This window comes from Eretmochelys imbricata, chromosome 26, assembly GCF_965152235.1.
Source record: "Eretmochelys imbricata isolate rEreImb1 chromosome 26, rEreImb1.hap1, whole genome shotgun sequence".
Taxonomy (NCBI): domain Eukaryota; kingdom Metazoa; phylum Chordata; order Testudines; family Cheloniidae; genus Eretmochelys; species Eretmochelys imbricata.
The window spans coordinates 5,847,537-5,861,666 of NC_135597.1; the positions used below are offsets into that span (position 1 = coordinate 5,847,537).

Sequence of the window (14,130 nt, forward strand, 5' to 3'; positions counted from 1 at the left end):
CGAGATGGAGGGAGCTGAGGGTGGGGTAGCTGTATGCTCTTTCCTGAGCCTGCCAAGCCCCCAGTAACTGAGTCCCCCAACCAGGAGGAAACAGCAGGCTCTAGTTTCACAGCTGGCCATCTCAGCTAAGGCCCAAACCTGGGCTAGGTGGCTAAGTGCAGGCTGGGCTCACAAGCCCCTCCCCGTGCAAATCTATCTCCTGGGTTAGGAGGCTGGCTCCCAGCTGCAGTGTGACAGACCCTTCAGGGCTCCCCAGGTGGGAATCAGGTGGTAGGTGAAGAGCTAGCCCACCTGGGCAAAGTAGGAGTTGACTGAGCACTTAGCAAAGGGCAGGGTTCGGGGGAGTAGCGGAAAGGGAGGGGCTCATTGAATTGACAGGGTGAGGGAGGGCTGAAGGGGCAGACCTAGGAGAAGGGGAGCTCATATCAGAGGTGGAAGAGCTCCGGGTTCCCCTGGTGACAATCTTTCCAAATTAACCCAAAGCTCCTGTTCTTTCCAACTTGAAAATGGCAATGAATGGGCAGCTGGGTTCCGAGGGGGATGGCGCTCACACTCCCCAGTGGGGCAAGTGCAGAAGGGGGCGGGTCTTTCCACCTTGGCGTGAATCAGATTAGCAGCCAGCTCAGGTGTTTCCCTTCCCAAACTGACAGAGGTTTGTCTGCAGGAGTCAACGGAGGCCAAGATCCCATCTGAGTGGTCCTCTCCCACTAGGGCCGGGATCCTGTCAAGTCCATATTTACATTGGACAGCGAGATTGGAAATCCACAGTCCACGCTCACTCCAGCCACAACTCCCATCCCGGTTTCCACCCCTGGCCCCATCCCAGACCACGTCCATTGCAGAGAGCCTCAGGTTAGTCCAGTCCTGCCTCATGCATGCCTCCCCACACACGCATCCCCTCCAGCTCCCCCCTCAAGTCACTAGCGCCCCACGCTGATATTGCACGTCTTGCAGCTGGGGTCCTTTTTGGCATCAGCAGTGGAGAGGCTCATGAGTTGGTGGCCGCTGATCTCTCCCAGTACACCCACGCTGAGGTCGACGGGCTCGGTGTATATGACCTCCAGGATGATGTCCTGGGCATGGTGATAGACCAGCTCGCCGTCCTCCATGCAGCAGGTCAGGAATTTGTTGCAGGAAATGTCCAGCTGGGGCAGGCGCTCCCGGCAGAAGTGGTCTCCCGGGGAGCCCTTGGGGGCCAGCACCAGGACGACGTAGTGGTAGGCGGTGTACATGCAGTAGAAGTCCGCAAAGTAGAGGTTGGTGTTGGGGCTGAAGAGGCGCTGGGCGGGGATCTGGAAGCGGTAGCGGCCATAGGGTGAGTCCTGGGGGGGCTGGCCTGTGTTGAACTCGGTGTTGCAGCTGAAGAAGATCCCGTGCAGCATGCCGCTGGTGGGTGAGCCATGGCTCCCGCTGTTGTCCTTCAGGGAGGGCTTCATCATGTTCCCACAATGCATCCTGAGAGGCAGGGGGAGAAAGAGTGAGCCGCAGCCTGTCAGCCCAGCGGAGGGGGTATGGCTCTTGTTCTCCATCTGCCGCACTAGAGACTAGCTGCACCTCGGGGTTACCCCAGCACGCCCCACTGAAATCCGGGTTCGGATACTATTTGCTGGTGTGCGTAGAACACAAGCTTGTGTTGGGAGACTAGTGGTTAGAGCAGGGAGTGAGATTGGAGTCAGGACTCCGGGGTTCTATTCCCAGCTTCGAGAGTGGGGTGGGGTCTATGGGTTAAAACAGGGGACTAGGCATCAGGACTCCTGGGTTCTATTCCCAGCTCGGGGAGTGTGTTTGAAATCGGTTTTACTTTAGAGCGGGTGCAGATAGGTCTGGGACAGGACAGGGCCAGAGGGGAGACCAGCCTTGCAGTCCCAGCTCTGTGTTCTTTGTGCCCTCTCATTCTAGGTCAGGAAAATATCTCCTGGAGATGATGCTTCTCCCCCCAGGCTCCCTTCATTTGCTAGGCTGGGTGTGTGTTCCAGCCCTGCAAGGGGAGCCTGTGCGGGTAGGGGGTGTTACCTGACATGCTGGAAATATTCCTTGTGCTGGTTCCTATAGAAGACAGAGAATCTGAGCATCCTGCCAGCAATGAGCTCAGCCTTCTCCTGCAGCTGGGCCAGGTGCTCCTTGGCATAGTCTGCAAGGGGGAGGGAGACATTCGCCATCAGTGCAGCCAGCTCCCCTCCTACCCACCCCTGTGCAACCTGCCAGGCCCCTCCCCATCCCCTCCAGACAGCTGGCTCCCCCTCTGCACCCATGGCAACCAGGCGGCTCCCCCTCCCCATTCCCACCTTTCTGCCTCCCTCGGATGGCTGCAGCGAGCTCCCCCCTCCCCTTGTTTATTCCCTCCCCTGCCTTCACAAATGGTTCCCACCCTTTCCCCTAGCTGGCAGGAGCCAGCTCCCCCTCCCTTTGCTTCCCCCTCAGGGTGCGACTGGCTCCCACACCCTAAGCCTCCCACTCTTCCACTGTTGCTCCACAAGACAGGGTTTTGCTAGCTCTCACCCCACACCGCCACACCGCTTTCCTGTCAGCCTCTGTTCTGCCCCAGAGTCAGCAGCTCCCACTGCTCTTGGTTTTTTTATATGCCTTTAGCCCAGGACGCTCCCTCCCCTCTTGGGCTGCCCTGCACCCATCCCCCTCTTCTGTCCCCTTTCCCCTCACCCCTTCAGCAGAACACCCACAGCCTGCAAATAGGCTCCTGCCCCAGGGGCAGGGGGTCTTTGACTGCACAGGATGCCCCTGCTTAGTAGCACCATTGCCCCGAGGCGCTGAGAGGACCGGGGATTGTTGGGGAACAGAGCGCTCCCTGGGAGGGGACGGGGGACGGGCAGGGGCACACACAAAGCCTCCCTCTGTTGACTGTCACTATGGAATTGGGGTGGGGGGTCAGTGGAAAGGCTGTGGGGGGCTCCAACCTGTGTGAGAGCAGAGCAGGGGAGCAACAATTCCCCCCTCTGCCCCCACCCCAGCTAATGCAGAAGAAAGGAAATCTACTTGTGGGCACCGTGCTGGTGGCAGCTGGTCTGTGCCAGCCCCCTCAGACTTGGCAGCAGGCCCATTAGGGAGCAGTCGCTGGCTAAGAGAAATGGCTGCACAAAGAGGCTGGAGCCCCATGGGGCAACCCATGGACAGCTCAGTTCTTGTTTAATATTCAAGTAGCGTGAACCACTCCCACCCCCGCAGCCCCGCCAGGGCTCGCACAAGCAGCATGAACTCCCCAGACCTTGCATAAGCGGTATAACATGACAGAGTGTTTTTCTCCCCAGGGCAGATCCAACGTGGGTCCACAGTGAACTCAGCTCTGAGAACCAATTCCCCTCTGTGGTGCAGCAGGCTGGAGATTCCCTCCCGAGGATGGGCCAGAGGGGCTCATCACAGTCTGAGCCAGCTGGGCACGGACCATGTGGCTGAGGTTCCGCTACCAGCCATTGCACACGCAGGGCACACTCACCCCCCGTGCAGAACTCCACGGTCTCGCTCCAGCCGGACACCAGGTACTCCCCATCACTCTGCTTCACCGCTGTCTGCACTGCCACGCTGTACTCTGTCCTGGGGCTCAGGAACCAGTGGCCCCTCACAGTCATGGGCAGTGGGACTGCCTTGGCGACCAGCTTGGTGGGCACATCCTGTTCAAGGGCAAGAGCCATGCAAAAATAAACCAGGCTTGGGATCGAAGCAGTGTAGCTAGTGATCCCCTCCGCACCACAAAGCCTCCTCCCACAAGGAGCATGACACCCGGGCCCTGGGAAATACAGCACCCATCCAGGAATAGCCTCAGAGCATTGCACAAGGCTGATCTGGCAAGACCCTTCAGCAGCTCAGCTAAACTGGAAGTACATGCTTGTAAAAGAGCCCGTGCCTGCCCATGATGAACAGAGAGGCAGGTCATGGAGACCTTGGGAACACCCTTCTTAAAAACAATCCTAGTCTATTACAATGACAACTGCCATGGCTCCACAATCTGCTGTACACTAAGCTGCATGACCTACTAGCGTGGAAAACTGTCTGGTATATTGCTGCAGTGGCCACTACTCTAAAACAACTGTCACTATTAATATGTTGCTCTTAAATAGCATAGACTGACCGAGAATGCTGTCAAATTCACTATAATAGAATACCACTGCTGCCTAGCATCACCCTCGCACTCGTTACTGTAGTACACTGCAGAGGAGCACTGTTACTAATATCTGTTACTGTAGTATTTGTTGCCATAGTATCTACTGAAGTGGAATACTGTCATATCTGTTACTGCAGAGTATTCTAATATTCATTAGCATGGTATTAATATCTGTGGAATACTCTGGTGCTTGTTATTGCAGAATAATTTATTACCATGGTATTTACTGTTGTTGTACCTGTTACTGCAGAATATGTAGTATCTATTGACTCATTGCAGTGGAATATTGCAGTACTTGATATTGCAGAACATTGTTGTCATTATTGCCATAGCATTGGTCACTGTGGAATACTGTAGTACGTGTTACTGCAGAATGCTGCGGTATCCATTAACATAGTATTCCGTCCTATGGAACACTAATTCTTTTTCTGTTTGAGCAATGTCTGAGATGGTGCCTTCTGTGTTGCACCACTCAGGTGCCAATATACCTCCCACCCCACCTGGCCAGAGTTGTGCCCAACTCCTCCTGCACACAAGATGGGCAAAGAAATCTCACAGAGCCCTGGAAACAGCCAAACAAGCTCCGAGGTGTCCTGAAAACCTTTGTTTTAAGGAATAAATTGCCGTGTCAGTAGGCCACAAAAGCATCAGTGCAGCGCAGTGCTGTTTCTGTGGCAACGGCAAATGCTGAAGAGTCAGGAGACGTGGGGGAAAAAGACGCTTATTACTGGGGAGGGGAAAAAAATAATGTTTAACATTAAATAGCATCACCGTGGTAACCATCCTGCTAAAAGGATCCTGAATTAGTGACTCTGTTCCAGAGGGAGAAGGAAGAGTGAGTAATTCACTCTACGTCTCCTCTGGTTCTGCGTTGGAGGGTAGGTTTAGCACTCTTCTCCATGCTGATTTGGGGGGTACAGCTACTTCCTCACCCATCCCCACCCTGGTTCACGGGAACAGGCCCCAAGTCTCCCAGGGCTCTGGCCCCCTGGCATCAGCTCTCCTAGGCAAAACCTTTTAACTTCACAGTAGAGTTGGGTGGGGAAAGGAGGTTCTTTTTCCATTAAAGCCTGGCTCAGGCATTTCGGGCTGGTGACACTAGTGGGCTGAGAGTCCGAGGGGCTGAGATCCAAATCCTCCTCCCACTGAAGGATTTTGACATCAGTGGGACCTGGATTTGAACCTGACTCTTCTAGTTACCCACAGCAGCAGGCACAGCGCCCCCCCCCATGTTGTCCCCACCCATGAACCCAGTCCCTACCCCGAAGGGACTCCTTCCATGCTCCATAGGACATGCACTCCTTGGGTCCTCCACTGAAGCTGCCAGCAAAGAGACCCAGTATGGAGGCATCTGGGATGCAGATACACAGCTGGAGGAAGAGATGGCAGCTGATGGGCTACACGGGGAGTGACTCAGCGCTGGGCTGAGTACTCGGAGAACAATCGTTGGCTGAGGGTGGCCACAAGCATCCAGTCGCTGACCACATTTTTCCCTACCCCCACCCCCACTGGGCCGCCCCACCCCTTGCTCACCCTGTGTTTGAATTTGTTGGAGTTCTTGTTCTCCTTCTTGTTGAGGTCGATGAAGTAGTGGGTGACTCGCTCCAGGTCTCCCCCGTCCATGGCCCAGGAGATCCGGAATGAGTCACATGTGATGTTGTTGATCTCGATGCTGCGGGGGGTGGAGAGCAGCTCCATGGTCCAACCCGCCTGGCTCCTATGGCACAATGAGGGGATCAGTACGGTGACGGGAAACCAAGGGGTAGAGGCCATAAAATCAATTGGCCTCATGACCAGATTCAGAGCCCATTAGAGTCAATGGACAGACTTCCCTTCACCAGAGTGGGTTTAGCCTCCAGCCCACAGCCTGGCCCCAGGGCAGAACCCCCTGACCCAGCATGGGACTCCGTTGCAGCTTCCCATCCCCGATGTGAGAATCTGGGGGGTGCTCTGAGGCAGCCCCTCTGCCAGCACTGGAGAGAGAGTACTCTGCGGAGGTGTATGTTCACACAGCTATCTGGATGCACACGCAGCTTCTGTGGGCACAACTCTGCCGATGGGGAGTGAAAATGCTGGCCCTAAACGAAGGGGGGGGGGACAAGGCGGAAGAGCTGTGACTTGGGAGGCATGGGAGCTTGCATGGCTAGGAGGCCAACCTGGGAATGGCTGAGCACGGCCCAGCTGTAGAGGAAGGCTGACCTTGTTGTTAATACACTGGCCCAGGACTTGGGGGGAACTGGATTCCATTGCTGGACTCCCTCAGCGCTTTGCATATGTCACTTACTGTCCGATTTCCAAAGAGACCGTGCTGTGTGTCCACCCTCGATAGGCACCAGACTGGCAGCACACGCTGTGTTGAGCGCTATGGAAAAATCTGGCCCCCGCTGTGGGTGGTGAGCCCTTGAAAAACTGACCCCTCACCGCTCTGTGCTTAAATTCCCCTACTGTAAAAGGGGGGCCACTGACACTTCCTTGGCGGGCCTCATCTGTCTAAAGTGTGAGCTCTTTGGGGCAAGGGCTGTCTCTGATCCTGTGGCCATGCAGAGCCCAGCATGATGGGCAACGATCTCGGTTGGAGCTATTGGAATACAAATAATAACACAGAGAATAGCCCTTCCCAAAGAGCGGCAACTCAGACAGCGATTCCCCAGCTTCTGTCATTCTTTCGCTTCCTTTCCCCATGTATGTGCCCCTCTCATCGGAGCCCTAATTAATTCCATCTGAATCCATGGCGCCAGCTGAAGAGCGGGTGTCAGCCCACACGGAGGTTTGACAAAGCAGCCGGCACCTTGCAGGTGTTGGTGCCAGCAAGTACATCGCAAGCCTTGAACGGGACAGATTCAGAGCAGATGGTGCTGGGGAGGGAAGGGGCTCTGGGCCAACAGACGCAAAAGGAGGAGGGATTTGAGGGGTTTTTTTTGTTTTGGAAGGAAAGGAATTGCAGGCAGGGAGGGGTTGGAGGCTGTGCATGCCAGGAGCTAGAGAAGATGTGAGAATGCCAAGAGGGAGATCGGTGTGGTATCTGGGTAACCCCCAGTTTTAACATCCTGGCCTTTGTCATTTCAGGCACTGCTTCCCACTGTGCTTAAAGCAGGTTGATTGCTGTTGTTGTACAGAGGGCAGGGTGCAATGGCAGATGGCCATATGCTGCAGTTACAGGGGAAGTGGGGGTTTCTTGCACATGCACGCAGCGTGTTGTGCATGGATCAGGCAAGGGAAAGTAAACAGCATATGCGGGGCATGCAAGGTGCATGTATGTGCAAAGAATGCAGATACTGTCGAGTAAGGTGTGTTTTGGTTGTGTAGGTGGTATGTTTGGAACATGTGCATACAAAGTACATGTGGTGTGTGAGCAGAGGTAACGGGTTCACATGTCACCTGCATGTGTTACGTGTGTGTGTAGTAGGCAGAACCCATGGGTACATGTGGCATGGATGTAATGTGTGTGCGTTCATGCAGCGTAAGTGTGTGCCCTATGTGTAAAAAGGGCACCTGGTGAATTGGAGATTCACTCTGGGTACAAGCCCTGCATGAGGCCCGCTAATGAAGTGGGTTCTGCTATGTATTACTAGCTACTGATGGCTGCCAAAAGGCAGCTTTGGGGTGTACATGGAACCTGAGTGGTACATGGGCAGAATTTCACCCAGCATTCAGCATGAGTGCAAACAGATTTCCCAAATGCACTCAGCCCCCAGCAGCCCCCATGGTGATCCTGGGAGCCCAGTGTTCAGAAAAGCGCAGCACCCAACATCTGCTCAGCACTATGAGCTCTGGGCCAACGTGTGGTGTCTGGAGTGGTTGCATGACATTATTTCTTCCACGCCTCTTTCATTTGCAGTGTACCCAAGTCTGTGACCTTCATGGATGCCAGCAGCTTTGATGTAGGGATTATTTAAGAAGCAAAAGGCAAGACAGCCTAGGGCTGGGCAGAAGCTGAAGTTCCTTGTAGCATTATGAGGCCTGAGAGGAGTTTTTTCCATAAGGAGGAACTAGGCATGAGACTCTAAGATCACACACAGAGGTATAAATCAGGAGAGATTTCACTTCCACCCGCTTGGCACAGAGGGTGGTGGTGGGGAGATGAGATGTGACTTGGGGAGGCATGGGTGCTCTTCCCCTGCAGCACTCCCTGGGCGGAGGGGAAGGTGCCCTGCCAAGAAGTAACCCTTATAAGCTAGGTGTTTCTCTTTAAAGAGATGGCACTATATTTGCTTAATGTGGGGAGGGAAGGGGGGGGGCGGAAGAAAAACAACAACATAGGACTTAGATTTGGGGAAATGTATAATTACATGTAAATGTTCTCCCGCACCAGCTGTTTGTGCTACTGGGAAAGCTGCTTTTATGCCCAAGGCCCAGCCAGCACTGAGGCCTCTGGGCTTGATTCTGGACTCTACCCTGCCACTGATTTGTTGTTTGATCTTAGGCAAGTCACTTCCCTATCCCGCTCTGTGCCTCACTTTTCCCATCTGAACAGTGGGGATATGGGCTACCGTTCTGTTTCATGGGGGCAGGGAGACTCTGCCCATTGATATTTGTAAAGTGCTTTGAGATTGATTCTCAGATGAAAGGGGACAGAGGTATTATTGGCTGAGGTCGGGCACACTGAGGGGCACACTGAGTTGGCCCTGGTGAGTTTTGCATTCACTTCATGTTGCTCTGGCTCCTTTGGAAACAACTGTGCAATCAGTTTCAAAGGGGGGGTGAGGCTTTTATCTGGAGAGAACAGGTCTGATCGCCTGTGCTCCCATGGGGAGGGGCACTGGGTGAATCACGAGCAGCTAAAAGGCCTAATTCACCTTCCCTTTGCTCTTAGCGCCTGTGGCTGAGCCCTCCCCAGCTAAGGAGGCTGGGGCCTGGTCAGTGCTTGGGTGGGAGAGCTGCTGAGTGAACAAAAGTGGTGCTGGCAAGTCGACATAGGATGTTTGGAGTCAGTATTGAAAAGCTGCTTTCCGATGAGAAGTAAAATCAAGCTCTAACTAAGCTGCTGTGGCCATTAAAGATCCCTTGGTGTTTCTTCCATTAGCAAGACCAGCATCTACTCTCCCAGGGATGCTCCACAGCCTTTAGAAGGACGGATTTGCAAATGTTTCTCTTTTCTCTTCCCCGCCCCGCTCCATCTCTCCCCTCCGCCCACCCCCTGCTCTGTCACACGGGCACCAGCTCCTGCAGCAGGATCACAGTTTGTTTCGTGCCAAATTTCCCTAATCGTCTTTCTTCTCTTCCCCCCCTGCCGTGATGGCTCCTTTGTGTTTGGGAAGCAGGTGCTTTTATTTATAGCTGCCACATGAACAGCCCACACCTTCGTGTTTTGTTGCCATTTCTCAGAATTCAGTGCATCAGAATTTAACCCTGCGATGACTCAATATATCCAACCACAGGGAGCATAGTTGTTGTGCAGCACCAGGCACTAGCTGAGGGGGGGAGGCTGTTACCTGGGTGACGCACTTTTTAGAGAGTCAGTGTCACAGTTAACAAGGACCTGAGGGGGGCCACTTGAACTCTCTTTTAATATGAGGGGGAGAGGAGATGAATCCAGGCATCAGCTTAGCAACCCTACAGTAATAACCAACTAGTGTCAAAGCAACTCGAGAATAACAATCAACCCGTGCGCACATCTCATAAGCAACCCTACAATAATGATCAGCTAGTATGTAAGGCAACTTGAGAATAACAACCAACCAGCGCGCACAGCACTTCTGAAGACCCCTACAACGACAACCAACCAGCATGCACATCTCATGAGCAACCCAACAATAACAACTGAGTGTGCACAGCACTTGTGAAGAGCCCTACAGTAACAACCAACCAGAGTGCACAGCCCAAGAGCAAATCTACAGTAACAACCAACCAACATACACCACATGCGTGAGCAACCCTACAATAATAACCTGCCAGTTTGCAGAGCCCTGGTGAGCAGCCCCAGTGTGGGCCTGCGCTAATACCAAACCATCATGCACATGGGCGGGAGCAATCGGGCGACAGGAGTGGCAGCCTGAGTCCACTGTGGACATGGTGCTGCTAACGACTGAATGGGAGATAATCCCCAACCCCAAATCTCTATTGGCTGGATTCTCCTGCCAACCACCCTGGCACGGGCAGAAAGCTCTGAAAGCCACAGCTCTACACGGGTGGGGGCCCACCCAGCGTGAAGCACCTGCTGATAAATAGCCAGCGGCTGCTGCTGGTCTCAGCTGTGCTGTTTGCTCAGAGACCGATCCTTGGGGATCCGGCCAGGCCATTAACGCTGTCCTTTAAATCAGCTGCAGTCCAACCTGCCAGCAGGCTGCCTGGTTTAGTGAACAGAACTGTGTCTTGTGACTGTAGCTGAGGGCCTGATGCAAGGTTCCAGGGAGCAATTCATTGGCACCCTTCCAGCCCCGCTCAGCTTCAGCGTGGGTCCCATTCGCTCAGCACCCCCAGACATTACCAGTATGTTTCCTTTCTCTATTGACGCGTTTTTCTCCCTTCTCTCCAGTGAATTTAGCTCTGGTGAAATGTGCTGGGCTGGCCACACTGGGGAGGAGCAAGGCCCTCTGGCTCCAGGTCTGATGCCAATGGCTCTCTGGAGCAAGAGGGGAGTCCAGCCTCCATGCCGCATTCTGTCTTCGGCCTCCCTGCTGAGGCTGCTGGCAAATGAAGGGGAGGTAGTTGTGGTGGACAGTGGGTTTGTAATAGCCACCGCTGTCCACCGAGAACTCTGTACGAATTCACAGATCCAGTGCACTGATGCCATTTTTCTCCAGCACCTCCTGCTAGGAGAGGCTTATCTCTCTGCAGCATGATACCGTCCAAGGAGAGGAGGTTCTTTGTGCAAGCTCAGCACTTCCTGATGATCAAGTTTGGCTTCGAAGCAGCTGCATCAGGTAGGCTAAAAGCTCAGCCCTTTGGCTCCGTCTGGTTCAGGGTGGCAGAGGATGCAGGAGGAAGAACTTGGGGAGAAATTGCTCCAGAGTGATATTTCTCAGCCTGGCTGTTCTTTCCTCTGGTATCTGGAGGGAGAGGGGCAAAGGCATGGCAGCCAGAAGCAAGGGGTGAAGGAGAGATAAAACTTTGTGGCCCCTTGGTGTGGCTGCTTCTGTTCCCTGCACAACCTGTTCTTAGGGGGAAAGCACTGCCAGGAATCCAAACAGAGCAGGAGGGAGGCTGGGTTAGGCTTGGAGCCTGGAGCTCAGGAGCAGATGGAGAGAAAGAGAGCGGGAGGTGGATAGGACAAAGGAGGGAGGGGGGTCTGGGAACAGACCCTGGACTCCCCCATGTGCCCTGTTGATGCACTTGGGCGGAGCTTGGCCAATGCACCTCACAGAGCTCAGAGCTGACCAGGCCCCTGCCCCACAGCACTTACAGCCCAATAATGGGTGGACAGGGAGGCTGGCTGGATGAATGAGCTGAAGTGAAATGTGCCTCTCCAACCGCCATGCAGGGAGGCCGTCAGCACCCGGTTAACCTGGAGACCCATCTCAGTACCGAGCGGGGCTTAGCAAAGCATAAAATACTGTCAGGAGCAAGTGCTTGCTGCTCTGCTTTTGAAAATGCTCCACAGGGATCTGGATGCCCCGAAGCCCCAAGTGCCATTGGAAGCCACTCAGCCAGCATTTCCAGTACGGGTCCTGACCTGCACTGAATGTACAAGCAGCTCTCACTGCGGAGCATGGGAGTGCACAGCTAGGGCCATGGGGCTAGTGAACAGTGTGATTCCTGTGTACCCCTGAGCAGGGTCATCCCTGGGTTCCCTAGCAGTAACACAGCACAGTCCAGAGGTCCAGTGAGGAACCCTGATGTGGTGCATAGAGAGAAGCTATGCTTTTGGAAGGGGAAAGATACACAGGTCTCATCATGCTTGGGGTGCCACCAAACAAAGTCTAATCTGCAGCCCTGCGGTCAAATTTGGTGCAATGTGTACATGTGTTTTTATTACGCAGACCTTGGCAACGGGGATCAATGAGGGGATTTGGATGGCCAGATCAGATCCGTCTCTGGCAGCAACTGGCATAATGTTCCAATCCATTGTTAGCGCCAATTAATAAGTAGTGTTTGAAGAATGCATAGCAGGCTGTTTGGCTCGTCTGATGCACATGGGCTCATACAAAGTTAGTCATAAATGCATGCAGATCTCCCACGCGGGCAGAGGCATGAAGGCATGCGTGGCGATCCGCAGAGAGAGGGAGAGAGGAAAAGGTGCGTGTGAAGAAGGAGCGATTCCTACAGGAGCATGCTCAGATACAGAGACGTGAGCACAAAGAGAGAACATGCCTGGCAGTGCACTGACATGAAGACATACAGAGAGACAGCCACATCAGACATGCATGCAAGGCTATTGTTTAGCTTGTGTATGCACAAGTAGACAGAGACACATACATGTATGGCAAAGCACATATATGAACAGCGACAGGCATATGCAGATAAACACAGGTGCAAGTAATTGCTTGGTCTCTGTTACTGGAAAATATATGCAGGTATGTACAAAGGAAAAGGTACATACACGAATGGGGATGCACAGGCATGAACAATGATAAAGAGACCCCTGCCCAGAGCGACAGACCCAACTGGGTGTGTAGCTGTCACAGAAAAAGAGCTGTACACATGCATGTATAAAGCAAGGCACGAGTGAATAGCACTACATATCTATGTCCAATAACGGAGAGGAAAACACACATACTCAGGGAGATGCTGGTACACACGTGGGAAGCTATTGCCTTGCTTCTGTGTATGCAGACATGCATGGGGATGCGCACACAGGAACGGGGCAAATGGAAGCACACGCATGTCGAGTGATCACCTTATCCGTGTACGTGGTCAAAGAGAGGTGCCAATGTGCATGTGCAAAAAGACATACAGGGCACATACAGAAAAGGAGACGCAGACATATGCACACCTGTGTAGCTCTCACTTTATCTCCCTGCATGCTCAGGGCACCCCGCACAATTATCGGCCCGAACAGAGGCAGGCACATGGCGGAGGTGCCCATGTGGGCACAGAGAGCCCAAGGAACGCACAGAGGCAGCTGTCGCTCCCTCTCTGTGCATGTTCAGAGAAAGAAATATACCAAGACACACTCAGGCAGAGACACTCACACAGGCTCAGAGGAACGAGTTACCTACACTATGCAGAGGTAGAGGAAGACCTGGACTGGGACATAAACAGAGATGTGCACACGTGTATGCACACACTCATGTAATTGTGCACGCCCATTTCACACACACACACCCCCCCCCACCCCGCCATTAAAGAGTGCTCCATTCCAACCTCTGATTCGTAAATTAAAAGCCACTTGACTAAAGGGGAACGAGGAGCCTTGGCCAGTACTCAAGGGAGCTAGCTCCCACGCTTATAGCCCAGATCCAAAGCAGGGTATGGAGACAGCCAGGGAAGAGCAGAATGTGTGTGGGAGGCGCTGGTCTCCTCAGGGACTGATGCAGAAAAGCCTAGCAGCCTACCTCTGATGTGAATGCCACTTCAAAAGAAGGGACGTGGGAAGCAAACCCAGCCTGTCCCAAACCCCTGCCTCATGATGGGGACAATTCTGACCTCCTTGGCTTGTTCCCCTGCATCTCTGCCCCTTTAAACTCCAGTCCCTCTCCCCACATCGGCCACCCACACGGTCTCCTTCCAGCCCTCTCACCCTCTCTCAGAACAGCAAGTTCCATTTTCACCTGTCTGAGCCAAACCAGGGAGATGGAGCAGGAGGCTGTTGGAAGAGATGGGCTCCCTGCTGTTCAACAGATTGGCTGGGTGACCTAGGGTTTCTACTGGCTGCCTACAGGAAAGCAATGGCCCCCTATGTCCCCTAGGCTGTAGCAGGCAGAGTAATTCCCCGAGCAGAGCCTGCCAGCAACTAGAGAACCTGAGCTGTAGGGAGCCAAGGTCACCAAAGGCAGCATGTTACCGAACCTCAGAGATGAGTGCAGGCAGTATGAGGGTGCAGCTCATACTCTCCCACTCGCATGCAACCCCTCCCTCCTCACAGCCCTTCCACCGCCATGCAGACATACTCACCTGCATGTCCACCTACGCACGCA

At 53.8% G+C, this 14,130-nt stretch overlaps 1 protein-coding gene across 1 annotated transcript; it reads right to left on the minus strand.

The window, feature by feature from the left end:
• Window positions 1-920: 920 nt before the first annotated feature.
• Window positions 921-5,812, minus strand: PHYHIP (phytanoyl-CoA 2-hydroxylase interacting protein). Its single transcript, XM_077805888.1, has 4 exons — window positions 5,648-5,812; window positions 3,449-3,623; window positions 2,014-2,131; window positions 921-1,455 (listed from the first exon to the last, which is right to left on the minus strand). The coding sequence occupies exons 1-4, from the start codon at window positions 5,810-5,812 to the stop codon at window positions 921-923; spliced, it is 993 nt and encodes a 330-aa protein (XP_077662014.1).
• Window positions 5,813-14,130: the final 8,318 nt, after the last annotated feature.